The sequence below is a fragment of the Acartia tonsa genome, chromosome 10 (assembly GCF_053477335.1).
Source record: "Acartia tonsa isolate MP-2025a chromosome 10, ASM5347733v1, whole genome shotgun sequence".
Lineage (NCBI taxonomy): Eukaryota > Metazoa > Arthropoda > Copepoda > Calanoida > Acartiidae > Acartia > Acartia tonsa.
Window position 1 is genome coordinate 34,862,326 of NC_137269.1, and position 12,641 is coordinate 34,874,966.

At 32.7% G+C, this 12,641-nt stretch overlaps 1 protein-coding gene across 1 annotated transcript in view; it reads left to right on the forward strand.

The window, feature by feature from the left end:
* LOC145329969 (urocanate hydratase-like) overlaps nt 1-12,641 on the forward strand; it is a 14,091-nt gene continuing 1,450 nt past the window's right edge. The window contains exons 1-17 of the mRNA XM_080174470.1: nt 1-136; nt 561-696; nt 1,038-1,145; nt 2,221-2,327; nt 2,804-3,003; nt 3,683-3,755; nt 4,214-4,331; nt 6,191-6,266; nt 7,068-7,149; nt 7,429-7,510; nt 8,555-8,651; nt 9,013-9,131; nt 10,032-10,143; nt 10,892-10,960; nt 11,154-11,210; nt 11,618-11,677; nt 12,074-12,135. Coding sequence (XP_080030596.1) covers nt 16-136; nt 561-696; nt 1,038-1,145; nt 2,221-2,327; nt 2,804-3,003; nt 3,683-3,755; nt 4,214-4,331; nt 6,191-6,266; nt 7,068-7,149; nt 7,429-7,510; nt 8,555-8,651; nt 9,013-9,131; nt 10,032-10,143; nt 10,892-10,960; nt 11,154-11,210; nt 11,618-11,677; nt 12,074-12,135 — 1,679 coding nt within the window. The 5' untranslated portion in view covers nt 1-15. The remainder of the gene's footprint in view (nt 137-560; nt 697-1,037; nt 1,146-2,220; nt 2,328-2,803; nt 3,004-3,682; nt 3,756-4,213; nt 4,332-6,190; nt 6,267-7,067; nt 7,150-7,428; nt 7,511-8,554; nt 8,652-9,012; nt 9,132-10,031; nt 10,144-10,891; nt 10,961-11,153; nt 11,211-11,617; nt 11,678-12,073; nt 12,136-12,641) is intronic.

Sequence of the window (12,641 nt, forward strand, 5' to 3'; positions counted from 1 at the left end):
ATATTGATTGAATTCATGAAACCCTCTAATTTTAGGAGTGAGGAAACTATAAGAGACCTTGTCTCCGGGCTTCAGACAAGTCCCCTGCCACCTCCAAGACAAAGAACAGCTAACATTGCCCATGCTCCAGGAATGAGTGCAATCTGAATTTTAATTAATTTGCCACTTTCATCCATATTGACATTTTAGAACCTAAAGTGATATGCACAGAGTTTTTGTCTGTGAGATTGTGAATTATGACTTACTACTCATAATATTTGACACCCCCAATAACTAAAATTTAGGAGGGTAAACGTGGTGTAAGCTTTAGTAAGATACAATGAAGACAACAAGAGGGTTTTTTATGATTTTAGCCAGCAAGGGGTTGTTAGCCCTAGGGTAAAACACATACTTTAAGTGGGGTGTAGACCATTACAGATATATCCTGAATATCAAATGTGACTGCTAAAGCATAATCATCATATTACAGAAATTCCTTAATTGAAGAATAGCTTTGCTAGTGATTAAAGAAATATCTAATATAAATAGCAATGCACTCATAACAATATAACTAGTGAGAGTACACAACCTGACCCCAGATGAATGTCGTCTTGCTGTAGAGAATGCTCTGCGATATTTCCCGCAAGAATGTCACGCGGAATTGGCGCCAGAATTTGCGCAAGAGCTCAGAGATTTCGGCCATATTTATATGTACAGGTACGAAGCAGCTAATAGTGTCTCCAACAATTGGACAAAATGTTCAATGTTTGCCTGAAGTAACCTGATTGACGTCAAATTCCCTTTTAATATGACGTCAATCAGGTCGAAATAATTCGGCCAAACCATGAAACATTTGTCCACATTTTTTTGAGACATATTAGCAGTGTCTACATATACAGATGAAATAAGTTTTCTGATGTCCTTTTATCTGAAAGTTCTTGAATGTTTGTCTGCCGTTTTTAGTAATTGAAAGGTGCATGTAAGGAAGGGTAAAGTTATTATTACCTAATTAAATTTCAAGCCTAAAAATAATTTTTTACTTACAAAACTTATTTTAGGTTTATGCCCCGCGAAAGTCTGTATGCTGTTCCACTGCAGGACATCCCAGCCAGATCTCACCAGGCTGGAGCCATTATTCACATGCTTCTCAACAATCTGGATCCCAGGTACACAAATACAGGAAGCAGCTTAATTATAGTGCCCAATAAAAAATGACGCGATTCAATACAAATAACCATTCTCACATAAACGACCCCTTAAATAGTGGATGTAAATATTCTTTTTTTCTCCCTGAGGTAGTCATTTATTTCCCTGAGGTATCATTTATTTCCATGAGGTATCATTTATTTCCCTGAGGTAGTCATTTTTATTACCGAGGTAGTCATGTTTTTCCCCTGAGCATGGCAACCAGTGAACAGAATCTCAGTTCTGCACCACAAGCCTCGCATGACTGAAGTATCCATGTCTATACAGTCATATTTATATGAAAATATTTTTAGAAGATTTTTGAATTTTTTTTGAAGATTTTCAAATTTTTTTTGAAGATTTTAGAATTTTTATTAATTACTAAAAGAAAGCATAATTACCTCAGGGAAATAAATGACAAGGTACCTCAGAGAGAAAACTGAAAATTAAAAACCAAAATTAAACCACATTTTAGCATAAAAATGAGTTTTGTTTAAATGAGAATGATATTCCTATCCAGTTTTTTGTTTAGGAATGAATATTTTTCCTAAACAAAAAACTGGATAGGAATACCCCATTGATAGGCATGACCAGAATACATTGAAATTGACCAATGGTAAAGTGTATACTGGCCTATTATTGGTCATTTGTATTGTATGACGTAATTTTTATTAGGCACTGTAAGCTGCTTTAAATCCAGGAGTTTAATGGTTCTATATTATTTCACTAAAAGGATTAATTTTGAAAGTGTCCATATACTAGGGGGTACTTTAACTGCAATTTAAAATATTTTTTGGTATTTCTTTTTTACGGCCAATTTCTCTTGGGAGTGTAGTGATACCTTCCCCAAAAATAGTTAAAAACCTTCCCAGGACCTATGACAATAATTGCAAAAGAGAACCATATCAGTCTATCGGTTAGGGATATCCTTTGGTACAGACAGACAGTAAGACACACACACACACACACATCCTATTAATTTTATACAAAGATTGAAAAATATTTAAACACAAATTGGGATGAAAATTTGAAATGACCAATCACAATTTTGTACAGTGTTGCACAGTTTCCCGAAGAGCTGGTGACATATGGAGGCAATGGCCAGGTGTTGGCCAACTGGGCACAATTCAGGATTGTTCTCAACTACCTGGCAAATATGACAGGTATAGTTATTTATTGCATTGTATTTTAAACAGCTTTCCGTGGATAGAGAAATGTACAACAAGATTAAGACCAGTTTTATTAGCCCTGAGATGCCGAAAGCTCGGGCTAAAAAGAACTGGTTTTAATATTATGATTGTAATTTTTTTTATATTTGTACAACACTGGATATAATACAATGCTATTGATAATTTTTCAGTATGGCTAGTACCGGTTCTAATACAACAGATAATAATTAATTCTTCCTATATATTTCAAGCCAAAAATTAAATCCCTTGACAAAAAAATATAATAAACAGTAAAAATTGTAAAGACCCCATAGTGAAGCAGAAATTTTCAATTTGTAATTTTTGACATTTTAAAAATATTGTGATGACTTAATTTAGATGACAAGTTAATCAATATTTAAATAATGAGTAGCTATGCTAATAAAGGACATTATTTTTCTTGCTTTAAAAAAATAAAGAAACAATTTCAGACGACCAAACTCTTGTGATGTATTCTGGACATCCCATGGGGTTATTCCCCTCCACCCCCTCTGCACCGCGTGCAGTCATCACCAACGGAATGATGATCCCTAACTATTCTTCCCGAGAGAATTATGACCGTCTGTTTGCGCTGGGCGTGACCATGTACGGCCAAATGACCGCTGGTAGTTATTGCTACATTGGTCCTCAGGTAAGATATGGTTTTAGCCTAAAGTGACCCTAAAATGACAACATAAGTTACAAAGAACAAAAAATATATATAAGAATCAGGACAATGAATTCAAAGAGCAATTTTCCAAATTAAGAATATTAGATTATTAGAGAGAAAATATCACGAAACCTTTTTAACACATTTTTTAATATTTATATTTCAGTATGATACTGATAGACTGACAGTCAAAGTAAAAAACATACTGGATGTTCAAAACAATGAAATTTAATTTTATACTTTTATCCACAAAAACTTTGCAAAACGGACCAAAAACATCAAAAATAAGTAAAAATATGTAGTAAACCAAAAAGCTACCTGTCCTTTCATATTTGAACATAAAAGAACACTTGCAACAATGGATAACTTCATTTTAAACTTCGAAAATTTTGAAAATCGAACCAAAAACACCAAAGATATGAAGAAATTCTGAAAAATATAAAAGTAGCCAAAAACCTGCCTTAAAGCAGTTCGACCGCCATGGCTGTATTGTACTAAATATGCTCCATATTGATGGAAATGTTGACAAGAAGTTTCAGCCTTTTACTTGTTATGGGAACCGAGAAAATCACGTTTCCCCCAAAACGTTATTTATTACTCACACACATTAACATAGCTTACTTGATAGGCATTTTACCTAGCTTTCTAAATGAATATTTAGGGTATTGTACATGGGACAACTTTAACTGTACTGAATGCTGGACGTCTCAAACTCGGAACCAACGACCTAGCAGGTAATGTGCTTCTAGTCATTTAATTATATCACTTTGAAATAAGTTATAAACAAGTGGTATTTTTTCTTTATGTCAAATTCCTACGGGGCCAAACCCAGGGGTCGGCAGCCGCGCATAAGCCTCATTTTTAAACCCTCTTGTGGGCAAAAAAAAGAAGGATTGTCTGATAAAATGCAGGTTTAGACATCCAGGTGATTTTTAGAGTGATAAGATGTCGATTTCACTGAGGCTTACATGCGGCTTATGCGCGGCTGCCGATCCCTGGCCTAACCTAACCGCGCAGGGATACCCTACATAACCCAACCGAGCCTATAAAAAAGTAAATCAACAACACATGGAAAGCAAATTCCTCTTACCATTATTTTAGTTATATGTTTAACTACGGGGGGGGGGGGGGGTGAGTTCTGGAACAGGTACTTTGAAGGAAATTTGAAGTGAGGGTGTATTTTACTTTTCAGGGAAGGTATTTGTGACTGCTGGTCTGGGTGGTATGTCAGGCGCGCAAGCTAAGGCTGCAGTCATTTGTGGATGTGTTGGTGTTATTGCCGAGGTCAGCTATGAAGCACTGAAGAAACGGTAATTTTCATTTTTGTGGTTTGGTGGGACACCTTTCTTAAAAAAGAACTCTTTGATGGCAGGGATAGGGGGGGGGGGGGGGAGGTTCAACTCGCTAAGAAAAAAGCGGTCAACTAGTACAGGTACTTTAGGTATTGTCCCCAAGATCTTAAGCTTAAGCTAAACAGACAGAAGATATCTTTCTTTTTATAATATAGATTGTGAAAAAAATTTTTTATGCATTATTAAACCCAGAACCACTTCATTATGCAATCTACATTTTCCTGGATATTTTGTCTACGGTAGCCCATAAGTGTACAGCTTAACAGTACATTGTTTCTATTTGTTAAAGCAACACGTATGATAAAAGAAAAAGATTCTTTTTAAAGTAAAATGCTTATATTTCAATCAAAATCAATATTTTTTTATTTTTTACCGATCCACTTCATTATGCAAATCAAAAGAAAATCAATGGGAAAACGTTTGTTTTGCACTTTTCTCAACTTTTAAAAAATGATTCTGATAAAATAACAATTTTTTTAGGGATTTATGCATTAATTATAAAGAAAAACAGTTTAATGTAGATTTTAATGATTTTTCTAAATAAGAAATAATTGAAAAAAAAGAAATTCTACCCCTATCACTTTAGAGGACAGCTGCCGACCCCCAGTCTTATGGATGAAGCTAAATACATGTTAAAGATAAAAATTACCCTGAAAAGTATACAAAAATGTTTTTTGATGTGTTAAAAAAATCCATTTTAAAATCTTGATTTTTAGGATGATGGCCTTTAAGATGCTCTTACTGGTGGTGAAGGTGAGCTAAATGTTATCTAAGTACATGACCATTACAACAACTTGTCTATTAACCTATGTACCATTTTTTGTAGTCATAGCAGCCTCCAGTGGAGCCTCTCGACATGAAATATAACCATTATCTAAAAACTACATTATTTACTTTATGAATTTTAGTAATTAAAATTGCAATTTTTTTCTTTTTTAATATTGCTTGGCTGGAGGCTGATTTGACTACAAAAATTAAACCATAGTTCAATATATAAGTTTTCATCATGGGCATGCACTTTGATAACATTTAGCTCACCATCACCACCAGTAAGAGCATCTTAAAGGCCATCATCCTCAAAATCAAGATTTTAAAATGGATTTTTTTTAACACATCAAAAAACATTTTTGTATACTTTTCATGCTAATTTTTATTTTTAACATGTATTTAGCTTCATCCATAAGACTGGGGGTCGGCAGCTGTCCTCTAAAGTGATAGGGATAGAATTTCTTTTTTTCAATTATTTCTTATTTAGGAAAATCATTAAAATCTACCTTAAACTGTTTTTCATTATAATTAATGAATAAATCCCTTAAAAAATTGTTATTTTATCAGAATTAGTTTTTAAAAGTGGAGAAAAGGGCAAAACAAACGTTTTCCCATTGATTTTCTTTTGATTTGCATAATGAAGTGGATCGGTAAAAAATACAAAAATATAGATTTTGATTGAAATATAAGCATTTTACTTTAAAAAGAATCTTTTTCTTTTAACATACATGTTGCTTTAACAAATAGAAACAATGTACTGTTAAGCTGTACACTTATGGACTACCGTAGACAAAATATCCAGGAAAATGTAGATTGCATAATAAAGTGGTTCTGGGTTTAATAATGCTAGCAAGGGGTGTGTGTTTGCCTCCCTTCTCCCTCAATTGATCTTAGTTTTGGAAGGTGAGGGAGGGGTGACCTTCCAATCCCATAAAATAAAAAGTCTTTAAAGACATGGGAACAACTTATTTCTTTAAATACTTTAGTATTATAAAATCAAAAATATCGTTCTTGTTATTGCTGCACTGTTTGTGAACATAATTTTCTAGATATGATCAAGGCTGGGTTGTAGAGATGGTTGATAATCTGCAAGATCTGAAGAACGCCATTATCCTGGCTAAAAAGGTAAATTATCATTTTTATCTTTTATGTTTTTTGTTCTGCCATTGAAATGCTTAACATAACATGAATTAAACCACACCCAATTAGTACATTTGAGTAAATATTTTAAATTGAAATGCTTAACATAACATGAAATAAAACACAGCCAATTAATACATCAGTGTATATACTTTAATCAATTTAACAACATTTTTATGTACAACATCCATAATAAAAGAATAAGTTTCTAGAACCAATGCAATTTATTATATAATTACTTATATGTTGAACCAGAATCTTCTTAGTGGATGAACGAATGGACCAAAAAAAGAGGTCCATATAAGCAACCTAAATTGACGAAAAATTTTCCCCTGTCAATATATTCACGTATCCTATTCCTATGCAAGACAATAACTGTACAATACATTTTGCTTTTCCCATAGTTTTTAGCCGCCAAATCCGCAAAAACTCGAGCATAACGGTTACAAAAATCTTTTAAGTTTTCTTTTCTTCTCATAATAATGTTTTTTTTTGTGGGATAAAATCCAAATTATTATTGCAATACTAAACAAACAGACGAACATCTTTTTACTTTGTATAATAAACTTTATCCCTAGCTAGTGCTTGAAGAGGCAAAGAGGAGATAGAAAATAACTTTAAACCATCCCAAGACTTAAATCTGAAAAAATGGCATAAAACCATCACAGACACTACACTAAGTTAACTTTAAAAAGAGTACTCAATCGGTTCAGTAGTTATCGAAATCTTAAGCTACAGACAAGAAAAACCTTAGTACTTTACATGACAGGATATAATGCTACTTAGGCCAAGAAAGGAACGAGTATTGGATATCATGGCAATATTGTCAATGTATGGGAGATGATTGTCCAGCATTTAGAATCTACAGGTAAATTTTTTACAAAGATGATCATATTCATATGTATCAACGCTTGTAAAATAATAAAATTATTATAAAATATAGTTTATTATAAGGACAACTCTATAGCTCATACAAAATTATTATGATTGAAAATATAATTTACATTCTGCTATGTTTCAAGCTTTAAATATTGCGGTCGTCCAAATTTTGACACTTATAAGAAAATAACAAATATTCTCAATAGAAATTGTTAGCTTCATTGTATTTCAGCAGCCAATAGTCATAAATAAGACAAATTAATTTCAGGTGAATTGTTATCTGAACTTGGATCTGATCAGACCTCCTGTCATAATCCTTTCAATGGAGGCTACTATCCTGTTCATTACAGGTATACACACCAGAGAGAGGCGACAATGGGATGTTTATTACAGTCCCAAAAGTCCTATGATAAAGTTTTCTTATTCGTTCGCTTCAAAATTTTGGGGACTTTAGTAAATGCTGATTTGTTGTTTGATTAAATTGAGTGTTCAAAAGTTTCAACTAATTTAAATCTACAGAAGTAATAAATTTGTGTATCACCATTTGGGATGTACAATGTACATTCATTTATTGGACATTGTCTAATTCCTTTTAATCCCTGGGGTAAAATACTATCATGCTATTATTCTTTAGATTATACTTGTTACCCAAATTGATTTTTTGTTTTCTCTACCTTCAATCTAATATAAATGCATGCCTCTAGGGGTAATATAGGGGCACTTTTAACTTTAGATTTTAAAAGAAAAAGTCTAAAAACATTTTTTTTAGGGGGAGGGGTTCTTTGAAGGATTTTTCATGGTAGTCTTTCCCTCCCCAAAATAGCTATAAACCTTCCAAAGACCTATGCGAAGCGATTCCTTGGGTACAAACTGACACACTGACAACCAGATAGACTCACAGTCAACCTATTACTTTTACATAAGGATTTAGGTGCAAATTTTTGTGGTCTGCGGGAATTCAGAATCATCCGCCTGACTGGTCCGTTAGCGGTTTCCCAGCCAAACAACATATTGTTGTTTCCAACCTCTACGTCGTTCCCGAGTCCAAAGTTAAATTGGTCTTTACTTTGTGCGGATTAAACGTGAGCAGGTTTTTTCTAGGGAAGGATTGTTAGCCCCACCCAATCCTCCTGGATTGGGGGAAGTGTCAGCCCTTAATTAGTTTAAAACATTTTAAAAACTAATTTTCGAAAAAAGAAGAATTCTAAATGTTTCTTATCCAGGGGTTAAGTGTTCTTAATAGTAATTACATAACTCAGAGTATAACATATAAACTCCAGTGATGTAATCATTATTAAGCCCGGACGTATAAGGTACCTATTTGTTGGCCTCTCAAAAAAAGGTAACCCACAAACAAACCCCCAAGGATACTAGGACGATATTATTACATTTAGTTATGATGAAGCTCAAGAAGTATTGAAACGAGATCCTGTAGAATTTAAGAAGAAAGTTGAGGAGTCACTGAGAAGACATGTAGCTGCTGTCAACAAGGTAAACATATAAAACAAGGACGATTTTGTCTAAAAGAAGCAAAGATTTTTTGAAAATAAAGCAAAATATTTTCCAATGGTTTAAAAACAAAAATAGGATTTGATGAACAAAGCTTATAGGGAAATTCTATTTTAAGACAATTTTTTTTAGCAGATAATAAAATGAAAATAAATTATAATGTTTATTCCAGTTTTGTTGGCCCTGAGGGACTGAAATCCTGTGCTAACAAAACTGGAATTAATATAATGATACTTATTTCATTATCCATAGAAAATTGTCTTTAACACGACCTGATACATGATTTTTCAGTAATTAATATTGTAGATTTAATTCATCTTATTTTTTGATGTTATCTGTTTAGTTATCAGATGCTGGAATGTATTTCTTTGATTATGGAAACGCTTTCTTGTTGGAGTCCCGCAGGGCTGGCGCCAATGTCAATAGGCCAGGGGATAATGATCCTAACAGTGGAAAATTCAGGTTTGGATTTAAAAAAAAAACATAATTAAGGTTGCAAAAATTCCACTTATACTAATTAAACAATTCGTTAAAATGTCCACGACGACAGTTATTTAACCATTTAAAAAGTTGAAAGTTCTAAAAAAACGATGTAATATACCTTTTACTGACGAACAAGAAATCTGCACTATCTATCTATCTATCCATCCATCCATCCATCCATCCATCCATCCATCCATCCATCCATCCATCCATCCATCCATCCATCCATCCATCCATCCATCCATCCATCCATCCATCCATCCATCCATCCATCCATCCATCCATCCATCCATCCATCCATCCATCCATCCATCCATTCATCCATCTATCTATATATCTATCTATCTATCTATCTATCTATATATCTATCTATCTATCTATCTATCTATCTATCTATCTATCTATCTATCTATCTATCTATCTATATATCTATATATCTATCTATCTATCTATCTATCTATCTATCTATCTATCTATCTAGCTATCTATCTATCTATCTATCTATCTATCTATCTATCTATCTATCTATCTATCTATCTATCTATCCATATATCTATATATCTATCTATCTATCTATCTATCTATCTATCTATCTATCTATCTAGCTATCTATCTATCTATCTATCTATCTATCTATCTATCTATCTACATATCTATCTATCTATCTATCTATCTATCTATCTATCTATCTATCTATCTATCTATTTATCTATCTATCTATCTTTCTATCTATCTATCTAACTCTGTCTATCTATCTATCTATCTTTCTTTCAATCTATCTAACTCTGTCTATCTATCTATCTATCTATCTTTCTTTCTATCTATCTAACTCTGTCTATCTATGCCATCTCATCTACTTAATCCATCCCATCTATCTAGGTATCCAAGCTATGTACAAGATATAATGGGTGATATATTTTCTCTTGGATTTGGACCTTTCCGCTGGGTCTGTACGTCTGGAAACCCCAAAGACCTGGAAAAAACGGACAAGGTACGTACTATCCTTATAATAAAGTAACAGGATGTCTGTTTGTCTGTGAGTTTGTGTGTATGTTTGTACCGAAGGATCTCGCTAACTGCTGAACCGATCGGGTTCTCCTTAACAGGGTAGCTTTTTATAGGTCACGGGAAGGTTTATAACTATTACGAGGGAGGGTACCATCACCCTCCCAAGAGAAATTATAAAAAAATCGAAAAAAATTATTTACGTAGAGACTTAAACGAATTACATATTAATAAAAAAACATTTAAAGTGCCAATAAAGACATCTAGGGGCTTATCCGCTAGTATTTTAAAAAGAAATAAACAGAACTGATAATTGACAGCTGAAAAAGTAGGAGGCAAAGCAGCACTGGTTTTATTTTTAAATGTTAAATTTATAGATATCTATAATTATTTTAAAGTTGTAGAATGATTGTACGTGTTTTGTAAGTGACATTTTCTACAGTCAAAAAAATTTACTTTTTCTGCAAACTTTATACTTGCCTTGAATAGATTTTGTTGGTTGAATTTAAAGTAGGTTTGGCATCAACCTTTTACAAACTATTTTTAATAAATTTACACATAAAGATATATTTCGATTTTAGAGTTAACTTTTTATTTATTTTGTCTAAAAATATGAGACTTAGATCTTTTACATAAATCTATAAGTTTAATTGTCAACAACTTTTATAAAACCCATTAAAAGGATTTTGAAATGACCACTGGAAAAGTTTAAAAAAATTTTACATTATTTTTAGCTTGCAGAAGAGGTGATGCAGAAAATTATTGATGAAGGAATTCCAAAACAAATTGAACAACAGTATCAGGTAAAAGATTAAAACAATATTTAGACATAATTTTTAGTAACTACTGGGCAATGAGGATACGTTTGTCTGTCCAATTATCCGACAAAAAAAGGAAGAGAAAATCTGTAGGACTGAAATTTTAGTAATACCCTAAAAAGACAAAACTGTAAAAAATATTTGGTCAAAGGATTGATTCTGAATTTATCAATTTTAGGATAATATGAAATGGATTCGCGAAGCTGGAAAACACAAAATGGTGGTTGGATCTCAGGTTGGATTTTATCTATCTATTATCTACACACGGAGGGAGGGGGCATTTTAGCCAGCTAAGTATGTGTTACACTTTATTGGAGAACATGAAAATTTGGTGTAACATCCAAGTAATAACATTTCCATTGAAGGATAACATAATCTAAGAATTAGACCATTGGGGTAGAACAATCAATAAGATGATAGATTCTTATATGCCAAAATTAATCTTCATAAATCTCTCTCTCTCTCTCTCTCTGCAGACCTAAAAAGTTACTTTAGGTGCCTATAATTAAATGTACAAAATTTCATCTCTCTATCTCTACTGGCTACCTAGCGCCAGTCCTTTAGTATCCATTAAAGACGAACGTGCGGACAGAACAACCCTAAACGTAGCCAAGGTTTGCTCTAAATAATTCAAATTTGTAGGCTAGAATTTTGTATTCTGATCAACGTGGTAGAGTTGCTCTGGCTCTCAGATTTAATCAGGTTGGTAATCATCAATGACGGATGGAACATTCAACTAAAAATTATATTGGTATCAAGGTTTTTTAAACACTCTCTCTTATAAAGATAGAAACACAGCTTATTTGTTTATTTACGGAATAAATTGTTTCATTAGTTAAATAGATCATCAGTTCCAATTAAGATGTTAAAAAATAATAATAAAAAAATATTTATTTACTCTTTGCAGATTGAATTTTTTTAAAGAGACTGAGTAGGAGGTAAAGAATACATGTTTAAATTGTTACCACCCGCAGGGCTTTTTACTAGCTATATTCTGAATGGGCTGGGGGAATTTACTTCTTCAAAAAGCAAAAAAATTATAGGGGCAAGTAGGTCATATTTTATTATATTATCAATCCAATATTTTTTATATCTCAGGCCATCAGCTATGGAGAAATATCTGGTCCAATTGTAATCAGCAGGGACCATCATGATGTCAGGTAAGACGCGTGACTATAAATAGTCTTTTTTTATTGTATTGGAAGTATAATAGTATGTTGCGTTTGTGAACTCGAACCTTTATCCTTTTTGTTTTCCTTATCATTATTGGCAGTTTGGAAAGCGCCTATTTTCAAAAAGTTCATAATTGAACACGGCATTCAAAACAACGCTTGCGCAACCAAACATAAACAAAGCTAGCGTAGCCATCTTTAATCTTTCTTTCAAGATGTGCGGAATATCTGTGTGATAAAAAACCATGTATAGTCAAAAATGTGGTGTTATCCATACTGAAAAATACCTTTGAGTGCTTCCCGGCTTGACATGTTCAATGACCTCGGTAAGAATTCTTTCTTTAAGCATTTTTAATAGAGTGGAATGATTTTCTTAAAGACGGCAAATTAATCTTCTCATTTTCATTAAAATTAGACCAAGTAATTAATTTATTTTTGTATTAGAATATTTTAATAGTAGTCTATGATGATTTTATCTATGAATTACAAACTCG